Source organism: Heterocephalus glaber, unplaced genomic scaffold, assembly GCF_053883595.1.
Source record: "Heterocephalus glaber isolate CG9 unplaced genomic scaffold, H.glaber_assembly_v1.0 deba00001454, whole genome shotgun sequence".
NCBI classification, from domain to species: domain Eukaryota; kingdom Metazoa; phylum Chordata; class Mammalia; order Rodentia; family Bathyergidae; genus Heterocephalus; species Heterocephalus glaber.
The window spans coordinates 11,884,888-11,901,256 of record NW_028258303.1 but is presented as its reverse complement, the minus strand read 5'-3'; the positions used below and the strand labels follow the sequence as shown (position 1 = coordinate 11,901,256).

Genomic DNA, 16,369 nt, shown 5'->3' with positions numbered 1-16,369 from the left:
CTACCTTCCCTTTTCAAACACAAACACTTAAGAGAATTTAAGAGAGCTGAGCATCTCCAGAATACAGGGCCCCTGCGACTGTGGTTGCTTTGAGACATCATTCAGCCTGACAGTGAGTGCCCTGTCTCAGTTATATCAGTCTGGGGACAAGGCTCATTATTTTTGTCCATGAACTTTAAGGAACATTTTTTCTTTGTGTGATATTACATGATATTCATGTAGTTATTACATGAATGTCAAGTTCAATTTATTTTTGCTTTTTATTACACAGAAAATATTATATTTTATGTGCAAAATATAACCAACAGAACAAGTGAAACTGTTAGAATTATTAATACCTATTTTAAAAATAAGTTAAAAAGAATTTATAGATATATTTGTAAACTTTTGTGTTATAAATACCTTTTATATATCCTTTTATCTGGTAAAATATATAACAAATAATTTACTATCACATCAGTTTTTAAATTGAGGAACACTTTTTTAAAGTGAGAGCCTTTTTTTTATAAAATGGAAAAAAAAGTGCTAGTTTATAGATATTTTCTGAAGAATATATGTACATTCTTTTCAATTTTGTTTTTACTTTCTTGAATGCCAGAATAAAATTATAATGGAGGGAACAAATAAATTTGGTTCAAAATAAAACGAAACAAAAGGATAAATGGATTTAGTTTGTATTTAAATTCCAGTAACTCTTCTCAGACTACTAGGGAAGGCTGCAGCTAGTGCGTCTCCTGGGGAAGGAAATAAGAAAGGAAAGCAGGTGTTAGAGAGAAGTGCTCACACTCTTTCCCTGTTTTTAAAGCCATCCTCTGTGATCTTTAATGTGAATTTTATTAACATCCTTATCATTTATATACTTTTAAAAAGTAGAATTATTTATTTGGAGAAGACTTTTAACTACTCCAGTGTTTGGTCAGTGGGGTTTTTATCAGAATGTAAAGATAGTGTGATAGAGACTTTTAATTGGTCTTCTGACAAGTTGAGCTCCATCAAAGAGGATTTAATGATAATCACTGCTGACACTTGATGCAATATGGTCCTGACCTTCAAGCTGAACAGACCAACCAGTAAGTGGGTGGCTAAATGATAATATGTTATAACCGACTGACTGTCCCTGGCATCTTTGGGATCACTTATTAGGCTGTATGTCCTAATGGAGGCATTAACTTTACAGAAATACTTTTGAATTGTCTATGGCTGTTTTTGCTTTTTGATAGCAAAGTGGTTTGACAAACCATTATTGCTCATATAATCTGAAATATTTACTATCTGTCCCAGCATATAAAGTTTGCTTCCCCCTATATAAAACTAATAGGTTCTATTTCCAATAGTTGAAATATTCAGGTCCATGAACCAAGCAACACTGATTTTTCTTTATATAATTGTCATTAACTCATTTGTAGGATTTATACTTCCTTTCTGTAGCTTTGGGCTCTGCTTAATTAGATGCCTGGAATCCCAAAGAGTAGGGAGCACGCCCACCTGGAACTCATCTGCTAGTGAGTTGCACTAATCCTCCTGTCCTATGGTTACTAGAGATTATAACTGTCCTTTCTGTCAGTGTCCAGAGTGGAGTCAAAGTGGGCATTACTGCATCTAGGGTGGTGAGGGAGTGGACTGAAGTGGGGCCTCTTGGTGCTCCACTGCATCTCCTCTGTGTAATCCTCCTCCACTCTTTGCTGCAGCTGTCGGGGGCAGTTCCATGTGAGTTGAGATCATTCTTGCAGCTCCCATCTTTGGCCTTCACCACAGACCTCTCCACTTTCTGCTCTTAGTCTTCTCCACAGTGGAAAGAAGCTCAGCCTGTGGGCAGGTATAGCCTGGCAGTGCCAGGATTAACACCCCATGACTACCAAGGCCAGACACAAAAACCTCAGCCTTATTTTTTTCAGACAGGAAGGCATGGGAGGCATTCCTTCCTGCTGTTAGAGGGGGAATAGTCCTGTTGTCTACAGAGGCAAAGCCATCAGCACACTTGTGTACCTGCATTTCCTCCTTTCCTGCATCATCATGCTGTTTGTAACTGCAGTTTCCCAGTGTCATCTCCAACAGAAAGGCCCTGAAGGAATCAACACAGATTCAGAACTAGAGAGTCAACAAAGTTCTGAGTGTAGGCTCATTACTTAAAATTAAATGTCCTATGTAATAGCCAAATCCAACTAAAAATACATATATAATGGAACCAAGGTTATGTTCATAATAGCAATAAAACCATAAAATAGTAATGAAATAATAGCATCAACAAAACCATTCATGTTATTCAATGCACAAGACATTTATAAAAAATTTAAAGAGCATAAAGGAAATTTGAATAAACAGAAGTATCATGTTTTTGATGTTCTAAAGATGTCAGTTCACCAGAAACCAATAAATTTAACAAAATTCCAATGAAATTTCAGTGTGACTTCTCCCTTTACCTCTGCCAGGAATCCATCAAACTTTTTGTAACATTTATATGGAAGAACAAAGGCTCACAAAAATAGCTTAGTTTTGGGAAAAATAATACAAACAAAATACAAAGGGAAGTATCACCTTACTACATATGAAGACATACAACTTAAGACAGTAATAGGTATCTTTGTGTGGGAGCAATCATTGATAAAGGGTTAAAGTGTTCAAAAGCAGACACATATTTAATCTGAAATATATAACTGACACCAAGAACTAGTAGTAAATGAGGACATATTTAATAGACAGTATTGATAAAATTGGCTCTTTGTATGGAGGAAAATTCCCATGAACCTTATGCAAAGTTTTCTTTAACTCATATTAATGTGAAAAGTAAAATCAAGATTTAAATAACACTTTGTGATCTTATGCAAGCGTGCTTAACAATCAAAACTCGGGAAGGCAAAAATTGATGGGTTTTATTATGTGAAAACAAAGGAAACATTGACAAAGTTATTAGATGGATGAGAGTTATTAAGATATTCCAAAGCTCTAAGGGATTAATACTAAAACCAGACAACTTTTATAAATCAACAATTAATATTTTGATTCTTTTGAAAAAGACAATGAGCAAAAGCATAATTTTTCAAAATGCTAAAAATGTAATTATAAGTTTGAACAAGCTATTTGTAAAAGAGGAAACTTGAATGTTTAAAATCTATATGAGTGGATATTTAGCCATACTAGAAATCAAAGAAGTACAAAATAAGATGAATTCCCATTTTAACCCATTCCATTCACAGATGAGGGAGTCAAATGATACCAACACTGGTGAGTGTGTGGCAAGATTACAGTTCTTAGAATTGAATTCTAAAAGCCACTGACAAGTTACTAATTTCTTCAGTATCAGTTTTCTTATCCTTAAAATGAGGTTAGTAACCCTCCAGTTTTAATAGTCCACGAACCTATGATCTATCATTGTTTTATGTATGTTTTCCAGGGTAAAAAAAAAGCCAAAATCGTAGAAAAATATCTTCAATAGTCTTATTAAGGTTGGTGGCACTTAGTTATAATATCCCAGGTGTCTTGTCTAGGGCTTTAGGGTATAGGTGGAGTAAAGAGATAGGGGTCGTGGCGATATGACTTTTGTGCCATTCCTGGAACATTCTGGCTCTAAAAATTCACTTAACTTTTAGACAATTCAGAGAGAAATTATATATATACTTTATGCATGAAATGTGCCTATCAGAACCAAAGACATAGCCAAAATTTCTAACATGTACTCTTTAAATTAAGATTGTAAATATAACCTATTATATTTATCTTCCTTTTACATTATAACTGCCTTTTAATATACTTTATTATGATGATGATAAGAACCACAACAAACCACCATCACCTTGGATCAGGCACTGTTTTAGGAGCTGGGGATACATGCCATCATCAACGAAGACACAAAATAGAATAGATGAAGCAACATAGAACAACAAACTGCCCTCCTGGACTTTATATCCTAGTTTTTAAATATTTATTGAGTCATGAGTCCCTGAAGGAATAATAAACAAGGAAGTGAAGGCTATCACTTTAGAAAAAATCCATTTCTCCTGTTTCCTAGCCATGAAACCTTGCACATTTAAGCTTCCTAAATTGTATTTGCCTCATTTATAAAGTGGCATATAATATTAGCACTTAGCTTTTAAGGTGACTGTGGGGATGAAAAAAGGTAAGTTATGAAACAGCCCCATGTGAGACTGCTATAAAATTATCTGTAAATGATACTTTACCCTCTTTTAGTATAGGAACAGTAACTTTGAACACCTTGCCGTAACTTATACCACCTCATCCAGTGGTAAGCACACAGAAAGCCCTCAACATACTGATACATTGAATCGATGATGTCAAATATACAATTTTCAAGGAGAAAGAGGGACTTTCAAAGTCATTTGTGAATATATTGCAGAAGTCATCCATTGAAGATAGAATTTTAAAGTTAGTTTTCCTTGTTTTGGAGACCAGGTGTCTAGAAAGAGTTGTGACACTGTCCAGGTGACACATTGGCGCTCGTCCTTCCAGAAGTCACTGGGGTACAGAGCCAAGTGAGCTCCACGTCAGAACTTGCACACATGTCTGCACAACTAACACCTCCATGAGGGACTGGTCACAGTGGACGGACATTGGGATGGACGAATGTTCACATAAGGTCTACCTCATCCTTGTCTTCTTCCCTAATCATTCCTTGATGATTTCTTCTCTCCCTCTCCCTCTCCTTCTCCCCCCCGGCCCTTTCTCTCTCTCTCAAAAAAAATTTCACATAGATGTTGGCTTAAGTGAAATAAATTGCCTCACTACTGAGTATCACCTTAAGATCAGGCACTTTTACCTGACATTGGGTACTTTTCACAGGCCTATTCAGTGTCATCTCTGCCCTCTCCCATTTCAGACCCCTCAGGCTTATGGGACTGATGTACACAGGCCCTGACATGAGCTGGGTCAAGCTTCTCATGCTGCAGCTGTGCCCTTGCTGCTCACTCTCCCTACAATGATGTGGGCAGCCCTTCCTGGTTCCCACAGTTTGATTCTCTTTCCTCTCTGCCCTCCTCTGTCCCTGAGACTGACCTCTGTGGACTCTACCACCTGTCTCCTCTTCTCCCGTACTCCATCTTTTCTTCATCTGGATGTAATTTGGAAGATGATCCTCCAGTCTTGGCCACAGCTTCTGGGGAATATCTTTATCCACAGCTACTAGCTTCTCTCTGAGCGGTTGGGTCCCTTGGTCCCTGAACCTGGAAGTGTTGACTTTCCTGAGTGCCTCAGCTCCCATGCTGGTTCCCTTAGCCATGCCATATCTCAGTAAAGACTCTCATTCAGCTTTCTATAAGCACCACTCTGGGTCACCATCTCTTTCCTTCCAGGAGGCTCCCTGATACAGATGCTTCTACTTTATAACACATTTTATATATATTAATGTATAAAATACATAAGCATTTTAAAGGAACTAAATAAAATATTCCTTGTTTTTATTTTCAAGACATAAATTTTGCCCACAAGTTTGAGTGTTTACTGGAGTTAATTGAACTCTGTTTTGTTATGTTTGTTGGATAGTTGAGTTTAAATAAATAACTTTAACAATTGACCTTATTTCAATAATACTGAAGAAGTTCAAAGAATAGAAAATAATAGGACCAAGGAAATTAGATTGTAAATCTATTGCTTGAAATATGTGTATATCTGTAATATTGTCTCATTTTAGTTTCCTTCCTGCGAGTAGAAATGTTAAAGTTTAGGGCTGGGGATTTAGCTCAGTGGTTTTGCCACCTGCTGCACAAGCACAAGGACCTAAGTTCGATCCCTGGTACCAAAAAAAAAAAAAAAAAAAAAAAAAAAAAAAAGAAATGTAAAAGTTTCTTCCTTTTTCCAGAAAAACAGATTCATAGTAACATGTGTATGGGTCATATTTGTTTCAAGGCTTGGACATTATACAAGAGTTCCCATAGAAAACACACTGTAAAAAAAAAGAAAGAAAATACATTCTTTTGCATTATGGTATATTAAAATGTGCACATGTGCAAAAACCTATTTCTGCACACATTGTAATTAAGCATCCATAAAACATTTGAAATTAGCATAAGTGTTGTAAAAGGAAAATAAAATGCAACCTAGAGTGTAATGTTGCCATGAGATAGCAAATTGAGTGAACTAAAGACTTTACTGTGTGTAATAAAGCTGCACTCTGGAGGCCGAGTTGAAAAGGGAATGATCCATCACACAGTTCCATGTGATGTACTCCCTCTTCAGAGAAGATTTCCAGGCATTTACTTTTCTGTTACTCTTTCTTTCCCTTCCTTCCTTCCTTCCTTCCTTCCATCCATCCCTCCTTTCCTCTTTCCTTCATTTTGTGCAGGAATTTGAAACCAGAGATTCTACTATTGAGATAAATTGCCTACCTCTTGTGACTTTTGTGATCTTCAGTCTTTTCAACTTCACCTTCAGAGTATTCTAGAGATATCTCTCTTCCATATCCCCTATAAATATTTTTTTTCTCTCTCTCTCTCCTCTCTCTCTCTCTCCCCAGAGATTTCAGTTTATCCGGTGGTTAGTTCATTAAATACTAATCTAGGGACCACTCTGAGGAACTGCATAATTGTAACTAAAATCACAAATCAGTGGCGTAGAGACTGTGGTGGTGGCCCTCATTCAGAATCCTAAATCCTCTAAAAACTAGAAGAGAAAGAGGAACTGAAAGTCTGAGAAGGACTTGATTGGCTTGGAAGATGGAGATGCTCACATGGGAAGAAATGCAGGCAGCCTGCAGGAACCAAGGTAGCTCCAGTTGATAGTAGCAAGGACACAGGGACCTCGGTCTTAGAGGCAACAGGATGCTGCCAATAACCTGACTCAGCTAAGAGTCCATCTGGCTCAAAATTGATTTTGCCTGGTGATACCCTAATCTACCTAAACTCCTGATATCCATACCCAGGAGATAGTGGATGCTGTGAGATATAAACTCGATGATAATCTGTTATTCAGCAACCGAAAATAAAAACAGCTCTCCTCCACTTCCATAATGCTACTTTCATATGCAAACGATGGGAATTTGTCAAAATAAGGAATGTCAGAGTTACATGCCTCAGCTCCATCAGAATCCAGGTGACACCTCTCTGTGCCCCCTTTGTACCTACCTATAGGCTTTACTTTCCTGGGATGATGCATCACTTTTCTCAATTCCCTCGCTCCATTTTTTCCCATTTCTTTTTTCTTTTTTTTTTGCTTAAATTCTTTTATTGGTACATTTTAGGTATACAATACCTTTACATTTATCATTGGGTGCTTGCACCTGTACATGATGTATCTTGGTTCTTATACCCACCAATCAGAGCCACATCCTAGAGTTTATTCAACCCTCTATCTTCACATCTTATGAATAAGGAAGCCATGCTCATTTGTAGTTTTTATGTCACTGTGATTATAGAATCCAACTTCAGAGGCCCCTAGTGTTTCTGTGTAGTCTCTCCTTGTACCTTATTAGTTATGAGAGGACAACCTTTTCCTCTTCCAAATTAGGTCTAGAGGTTGGGGGCTTGCAAAATAACCTACAGCAGACACATTAACCATGGGGGAGACAAGTTAAATTTTGATGAATTTCAAGAATATCTCAAAGGGTAAAAGTCACATTTCCTGGGGCACCAGAAAGTTCCTCCTAGAGATAAATTCTTGGTAACAAGGGTGTCTCTGGCAAGTACTCATAGAAAGACACTTGTTTTTCAACGTCAGGTGTCTTTCTGGAACATGCTATAAGAGCAACACTGGCCCCATCTAGCACTTTCTCCCTTTTTTCATGTATTTTGATGTTTCTGTGTTTGGTTTGGACCACGTACAGGATGAATCTGTCTGTATCCTCTCAATAACTTTAGGAAGATCCATACTGATGTGGAGATGGAAGCAATGTTCAACAAGTCTGATTAAGATGGAGACCAACAACTGGCTGAACATGAACTTTAGCAGATGAGAGATGACTCAGAAGAGGTTGGATCTTGTCTTAGAGAGGATGACTGAATTCAACTCCATTATGTGTCATGCACTACATTAAGTGGTGGGATATTACAAAATCTCTCTCTCTCTCTCTCTCTCTCTCTCTCTCTCTCTCTCTCTCCCCCTCCCTCCCTCTCCTCTTCTTCCTTCTCCTCGTCTTCCCTTTTCTCTCCTTATGTATTAGTATCCCAATTGTTCCAAAGTTATATATATATATATATATATATATATATATATATATATATATTCATGCTACTTTACTTATACTTTAAAGTATATATATATGTATGTATATATTATAGGTAGAGTAGTGTGAATGTAAAAAAATCAAAGTAAAGAGTAATGCAAAACTAAAGTGAAAATAATAGATCATGATGAAGGTAAAAAGTGCATTCTATAAATACACATATACACAGAGAGACTGGGCTACAATTTCAGCTGAGTTGGCCCTAAGCTTTCTAGTAGTCAGCTTGAAAAGAGAAGCCTGACTAGTTGCATAACACAGTATAATAGAAAGTACACATAAGGCAACAAAAACAACGATAAACCATTGGATATTTAAAATAAATCAAGTTGCTTTTTTATGTGGGGGTAATTTGTAGTAAATTAAAGGGGAATTTAAGGATGTTTCCTAAGAAACAATAATTTTAGGTAGGCAATTATGAGGAAGATAATTATCATACAAGCCAAAGCCACATAATTCTTCCACAAGCCCCAAGGTGAGAGATTGATCCCGTGGGTTGTCAAGTATTCATCACCATAACATCTGAAATGCAACACAAAAAGAATACAACTTCATTTCTAGTATCAGTCAACTAACTATTACTCAATATATTCACTGTTTCTTTGTTGAAGTCTATACATTAAAGGATTGGTAGTAGTAGTTTATCTCTTCACATGCAATAGTTAATAATGATTGACTGCTTACAATTTTGTTAGAAATTCCATGCTAAACAATTTATATCTAATAGATTATTTAAACCATAAAACAATCCAAAGGGTTATAGATATTTTCATGGTTAAAGAGGAGGGAAGTTAGGCTTAAAAAACGTGGCTAAGTTTACAGAGTCACACTATGCACAAAATCTTTAGTTTCTTAAGATTCATTTATTTCAAATGTATAATGCTGCTCTCTTCAAAGGAAATTATTTATCAAGTTACTCTGCATTTTCTTTTAATGGAGAAACTCAAAGCTTTAACCAATGACACCCATATAGCCCTTGCTAAGATGATCAAAACTCCTTATAGTTCCACTCACCAACAAGATAGCATTCCAGAACACAGGCTAAAAATTCTCAAAGTAAGACCAGAGAGGAGCAAGGACTTCAGGCCAGGGTCCTGCTCTGTCAGAGGTGGCACCAGGATAGCTGAGCACTGTAGATTCTCAGCTACAGGATGTTTACCAGCAGACTTTAGGTTGCTGCTGGAGCAAAGCGGGACAGAGGATCCTGCCATAGGTTAGAAAATCAGCTGGTACTAAATACATCTGGTGGAACCAGAATAACCAGTATTATTGCCTGCTACCATTACTCTGCCTCTCTTAGGATTCAGCAGTTCCACAAACATTAGTGGCCTCTCTTTATAGCAAGGGGAGCTTCCTCCTTCCCCTTGGAGGATGACCCTTAAATGAGTGTGAAATCTGTGGTGGCTTCTCATTTGGTCCCACTGTCCCTGTTCACATTCCCCTGGCCATTAGGCTGGCTAGGTTGGCAGTTTGTGTTAGATACCACACCCAAGTCAAAGAAAAAATGAATGGGTAAACAATCTCTTTACATAGAAGTTTTCCTGTCAAACAGTATAAACTAAAACTATATCATATTACTAAAAGTTATTTCTATACTACTTGTACATTCAAAAAAATTTAGGCTCCATCATTCTCTTTTATGTACTAAAATCAAACCATTAATAGCAATCATAGAAAAGAAAAATAATATTGACATTTTAAAATAAGATCTAAATTTGTTAAAACATGCATTTCTGTTTTGATGAATTATGCAAAAATGAGATTCCATCAACTTAATAAAATGTGTTTCCGTCATTGAAGGATACACCCTCTTATAGGGAGTGTTCGAAGTCAATTCACACACACACACACACACACACACACACACTTTTTTATTTCATGCTTTAACAACTCCATGAATTGGAGGGAAATGCCAGGATCCCAGAGAGCAGGTGGAGGGTAACACTCACTCCCTTAATGGTGTTACTGCTCGCTTTTTTAATCAGGGCTGGGCCCTGAGGTACCACATAATCCATTCCTTTCTGAGGTCATATTTCTTACCTATTAAAGCACTCCATTTCAAACTAAAATATTTTAAAATATAAGAACTCAACCCACAATCTAAATATTAAAAAGGCCACTGCCTGCCTTGCAGGCTCAAGGTCCTGAGTTCGATCCCTGGTACCAAAAAAAAAAAATTAAAAACGCCTCAAACAGCCTTCCACATGAAATAAAATTTTGACTGCAGTAGTCCAAAATGACTCGTCAGGAAAAGGGGACATAGATCTTTTGCAGATGGGAAAGGGTCCAAGAGATGGAGGGAAGGGGGAAGAAGAGAAAGGGGATGTAAAAAGAATTAAATGTTTTATGTACAAATACCAACTCCCCATGATGAATGTAGTCATTATGTATTGCAAACATGTACTAATCAAAGTATAAAAAATTTAGAAGATATAGAAAGGCTTGGTGATCTGAAAGGACTCATACTAGCTCTAAGCCCAGGGCCTTTCTACATCACACCGCCATAGGAAGCAGACGCGTTAGGACACTGAGCACAGACTTACATTATATAGTTGAGACAGCTACTGCTTTTTGTGGCATTGAGTCCTGCACAGTAGATTTGTCCCAAAAATTCATTGTGCTGCAAAGCCTGTGACATAGAGGGAACAGGGCAAGAGAAATACAGTAGTTTTAAATTAAAAAAAAATTTACCAAGAATTATCAAAATAATACTGTTAATTGAATCCTTATTTTTATTTTTTTAAATATACCAATTTTCACATTCACAGTCCCTGTCAAGGCAAAGGAACTGAAGTTAATTTTCCTAGCAGTGAAGAGGATTAGTTCTGATATACTTCTTCAAATTGGTCAAGACAGGAATCCTCTGTCTATATTACCCAATATCTTTTTTTCTCCCCTCAATTTTATTATATTTTATTTTTAAAAATTCTTTTATTGGTACATTTTAGGTATACAATATGTTTACATTTATCATTGGGTGATTGTACCTGAACATGATGTATCTTAGTTCTTATTCTTTTCCCCATTACCTGTGTGCCCTTCACCCCTCCACCCTTCCCTATTTACATAGATTTTGTTTCCATTATTTTTCTTTTCTCATAATTTTTCCTTTCCCTTCCTTCCTTTCCCCATCTCCTCCCACCACCCCTACACCTTTGGACCTTTTCCTATTTCAAATTATCAATTATTTGTTTTCATCATTTTAATCTTTATTTACACTTTCAGTTTCTCACACTAGATAAACTATTCGGTATTTACACGTGTGTCCTATTTATTTCACTTAAGAGTTTGGCCTCAGTATGCATCCATTTAGCTATAAATATCTCTAGTTTCTCATTCTTTATGGCAGACTGGTGCAACCACTGTGGAAATCAGTATGGAGATACCTCCTTCCAATTTTATAATCCCATATACACTATATGTAAAGTGATCCAGTGGTGCTCAGTGAATATTGTGAATTTGTCAACAATCTTTTTTTTTTTTACACCAAAACTGGTTGCAATTACAGGAGTTAAAATCTCATTTATAGTATATTAAAAAAACAAGGTTTCTTTGGAGTTGATTAGCTTGCTAAAGTCAATATGGCTATGACTATGCTATGCTTTATTGTTTTTGCTTTCCTTCTATTTTTCCTTTTGATACAAACTATGTATTTTAGTCTCTCCACCTCTCATTTCCTTATTTAACTGAAATACAATATCTTTTCCATCAATTAGTCAATGTTTCCCTTTAGCATGAGATTTCTCCCCACCCCTCATTTCCTTTAAACAACTATGGGTTGAAAGAAACCCAGATGATACCCTAACTTTATGCTAACCAAGCCTATTAGGAAATTGTCATCCATTGCTCATGAAATAAAATTTATGGAAGCAGTCAATCATAGCTCATGGCCAAAGAAAAGAGGTGGTTAGGGTTTGTATTGACAGTTCCCAGTTTGGTCACTCAGTCAGAACCACAGACAAGGACAACTCACCATAAAGCCATAATGAGGAATACTGAGGTACTGAAGCCACAAGAGCTGGGGTGCCATGGTTTCAAAATACAGTGACATCGCCAAAAAAATCTTCAAGAAAAAAACAAAATCTATATATCAGAACTGGTCTAGTGATTTTGAGAAATTCTCAACAAGCCCCTCTCCAAGAATTTCACAACCTTCTAAATATTTCTGCTAGGACCAACTCTTGTAATTTCTTTCAGCTACTCTAAATACTTATCTTCCTCCTTTGCATGTGATACTTATGCACAGCTAAGGCTGCTTATAGTTTTAAAGGATGGACAGTATATTTTATATTTATACTATATTTCCATTTATTTGGGAGATTAATTATCAAGACTATACCCTCAGCATTCTCTGTCACTGCACACAACAGGAGCACAAGTAACAGTCGTCCCATAGCATCTGAGGGAGATTGGTTCCAGGAACCACTTACCCAGGCATAGGAAATCTGGAAATGCCTAAGTCTCTTATTTTTTTATCTGGCATAGTATTTGCATACAACTTATATGTATACTTTATGCTTTAAATACCCATATCCTGTATATTTAAAATCATCTTTATATTTTTATGATACCTTAAACAGTATATTTATGTAAATAGCTTATACTGTATAGTTCAGGGAATGATGACAAGAAAAGTTGCACATATTCAGTACAGATACCATTTTTATTTTGTATAGTTTTGAACCATAGTTGTTTGAATCTTTGAATACGGAACCCATGGACACAAAGGGCTAATTGTACTAACTATTCTAACACCACTGCAATCTGTTCCCACGAACAAACCTGGAATCTAAAAACAGAAAAAAATGATCCTTTTTTTACAGTAACATCAAAATGAGTTATCAGAGTCCCATGTACATAACCCCCAAAGCAGGTTTAACAGGACAGGTAAATGTGCTGAAAGAAACAAGGGAAAAAATTCCCTCAGAGAAGCACAGTTCATACTCACCATCATAAACAGAAAATAGATGTTCATGAGAAGGGTTGTTATGGACACCCCATTCTGACCCACTGCTATGGCCAGTGCCAGGGAACTGGCTGAGTAACGCACCATCATAAGGGTAAAAGTCATGATAAGGAAACCCTCTGCCACTGGCATTGATCCTAGAAAGAAAAGAAGGGTTAGTTCAGCTGCCTAGCTTACTGTGAGTTTGGGAATGTTTACTGTAGATAAAACACAATAATACTCGCATTCTGAGAAACTAATATCAGAATATATCCACTATCCAACTATGCTGGCTCATCAGTTTCATTGTCCCCTCCATGTATTTGCATAAAGTTATCATGCAGTTTTCTCTTTCACATTCACTGCAAAAGCACTTTTCCACACAGCACCTATACTCTTGTGTGCAAAGAGAAATAGGCTTCACCTCATATCAAGACTATGAATGCACTTCTTTGTAACTTACCTAGCATGAAGTATGGAATACAAGTAAATAAAATACTTGGCAACAACCTCCTGGGTAGTAATTCAGATAATAATTTTCCAAGGTAATAGGACGATAGTCTGTAGTATCCACTGTTATACTCTTGTCTATAGAAGAAAACACACATCATATATCTTAGGTTACTTTAATAAACCAGAGATCAGAAGACGAGATGCTTGGTCTACAGATTTGTGTTGCCACCAGTGACCTAAGACAGATTCCCATATCACCCAGGCATATTCCCCTATGCCCTTTGACCTCACAAGTGCCAAACCTCCTTGCTGTGATCTCTCTCACTACAGATCCCCTTCTCCTTCCAGCCACACTGGCCTAGAAGCCCTTCCTGGTGCACAGTCTGTGTCTCCTCCCTCCTTACAGACTGCTTCTCTTCTGATGCTGGCTCTCTCTGAAGAACAGAGCTTCAGGGGCTAATCCTAGTGGTCATGGGGTTTGCTTCTTCCCACTTTTGATTATAAAGAAAGTGACATGGTTGTTTTCCAAGGTGCCCAGTGTAGCTTCAAATTGCTACACTCTTTTAACTTCTGCCACTCTTGGGGTAAAAAAGAGAAGACTTCCTTTTTCAGTTATCACACCTCCAACATCAGACTCAGCCACTAAACCCTAATCTTCATCTCCTTGATTTTGTGTTCAGTTCCAAAGTTTTCCACCAGTATCTTCATTCTTTCTCTGAAAATTTCTTTCCTTGGCAGGAGAATATGGCTGAAGCTCTTCCATCTTTGAAAAACACAAGAAATAACCAGCTTCCTCTTTACTAAAAAGCTGCCCTCTGACTCTTTCCACTTCTCCATTCACTGAGGGAAAACGTTGATCACATTCTTTCTCAACTTTACTTCTCCCTCTCCAAATTGCTGCTAGACCCAATACATAGTCTCTATGAAGCCTTTTAAGTTTTTCTTGAAGGATCATGATGACTTGTTATTTGTCTAAAACATGAAATAATTTTCAGCCCCTTTATTTATTGATTTCTTGCAGCATTGAGATTTGCTGACTGTACCTAACTTTGAAATTGCTTTCCCTTATTAGCAGGGCACATATGCTCTTGATTTTTCACCCCACCTATGCCAGCTTTTTCTCAATATTGATAAATCTGATGCATATTTCTAATGCTCATGCTATACACAAATACATACAGTTTACATTTGTCAATCAGACAAATACAGGAAAATGACAAGGCACTAATGAATAGTAAGATGGTGTCCTTTGTCTGATTCTGGATGCAACCCTAGAGTCACCAATGTTTCTTTTCAGAGCTGTGAACTACTCACAGAAAGAGCTTCTTCTCCACCACAAAGATCTCTCCGGCTGACTTGTTGCTGAAACATTCATAGACAGTGAGCATGAAGAGTACCAAGGCTCTGCCAGGTTAGAACGAAAACAAAAATCACCACAGTTAACATTTTCGAGTGGTTTTCTACCCATGCAACTCTCCATAAATGATGTAAGTCAATGGATTTGTTTTTTAAAAAGGGAAAAAGAAAGTTAAACTGTTCTGGTTAAAATGGAGAGGGAATTGTGACTCCATGGGGTCTCACCTATTTCTGTGCCTAAACAGGTAGCTTTGACTCCATATTTTAGCATAGTTTAAAATTTGTGGTTTTAAGTGGCTGTGTTCCTCTAAAATTTATACATTGAAGCTAGATCTCCCAGCCTAATGGTACACAGAGATGCGTCTTTGGGGAAGTAATTATGCTTAGATGAGGCCAGGAGAATGGGGCCTGCCAATTGGCATTAGTGCCCTTAGAAGAGGAGAAATCCCAAAGCACTGTCTGCCATGAGAGAGGGCAAGGTGAAAAGGGACATTTGTAAGCCAGGGCTGGAGCCTCACCAGAGCCTGGCCTTGCTAGACTAGAACCCTAACTACAGATTTCAGACTTTAGAATTGAGAAAACATAAACCTCTGTGGCTTACGCCACTGAGTGTACGGCAATTTTTTGTTGTGGGAGTGGTGCTAGGGATTGTTTTGCAGTAATTCATAGATGCTAGGCAAGTTCTGTACCACTGACCTACATCCCTAGATGAAGACATTATGATTCATAGATACAATATTAAATAATAATTAAATCAAGATGATTAAGGTGATATCCATCACTTCAAACATTTATCACTTTTTATTGCTCTTTAAGTTATATATATTTTGGGTTTCTCACATATATTCCACAAATGACTCAAACTTACCTTCCTTGTGACTTAGCATATATATATATATATATATAAAATATATAATATATAATATAATATATATTAAAGAAAATGTGAATATATATACTATATATGTATATATCTCCATTCTTCTTTCTTTATCCATTTTTCTGTTGGTGAACAATATAAGCTGCTTCCAAAGTTAACTCTTACGAATTGTGCTGTTGTAGCAGACATCTTTGCCCAGTATTAACAGGCTATAAGTGGCACAAGCTTCTTGCCCCTCTATAATTCTGCTATACTACATTAGAAGTAGCAAGGCCTTGCTAAGTTCACTTCCAGCTAAGGTCAACTGACTCCAACTAAATTCTTCCCTCTGAATTAACCATTTGTTCTCTTTTGTAAAAGTTAAGCAGGTGCCCCTGCCTGTGATACTGTTATCAGCAGTTCTCCCAAAGCCTGCCAAGCTTCCCTTCTTCCTATGCTTGTAATGAATAAACCCTGGGTGTCCTTGATGTCTTTTGTCTTTGCAGCTCAGAGTGGCTTAGATCAGCCCAAGACCCAATCTCTGTCTCTGTGTTTTCATTTCCTTTCTTTTTCCTATCTCATAGATGTAGTA

The 16,369-nt window shown here is 37.0% G+C and overlaps 1 protein-coding gene across 3 annotated transcripts in view; it reads right to left on the bottom strand.

Moving 5' to 3' along the window:
* Positions 1-653: 653 nt before the first annotated feature.
* The window catches only part of LOC101721350 (broad substrate specificity ATP-binding cassette transporter ABCG2-like), a 58,443-nt gene continuing 42,727 nt past the window's right edge, over positions 654-16,369 (bottom strand). Inside the window, exons 11-17 of one of the 3 annotated variants that reach the window (XM_021261052.2) lie at positions 14,877-14,966; positions 13,573-13,697; positions 13,113-13,267; positions 12,138-12,227; positions 10,708-10,793; positions 1,987-2,062; positions 654-734 (exon numbers count right to left, since the gene is read on the bottom strand). In XM_021261052.2, coding sequence (XP_021116711.2) covers positions 723-734; positions 1,987-2,062; positions 10,708-10,793; positions 12,138-12,227; positions 13,113-13,267; positions 13,573-13,697; positions 14,877-14,966 — 634 coding nt within the window. In that variant the 3' untranslated portion in view covers positions 654-722. Of the gene's footprint in view, positions 735-1,640; positions 2,063-8,475; positions 8,687-10,707; positions 10,794-12,137; positions 12,228-13,112; positions 13,268-13,572; positions 13,698-14,876; positions 14,967-16,369 lie in introns of those variants that run through there. The other 2 variants (XM_021261051.2, XM_004848050.3) reach the window with 2 other exon arrangements.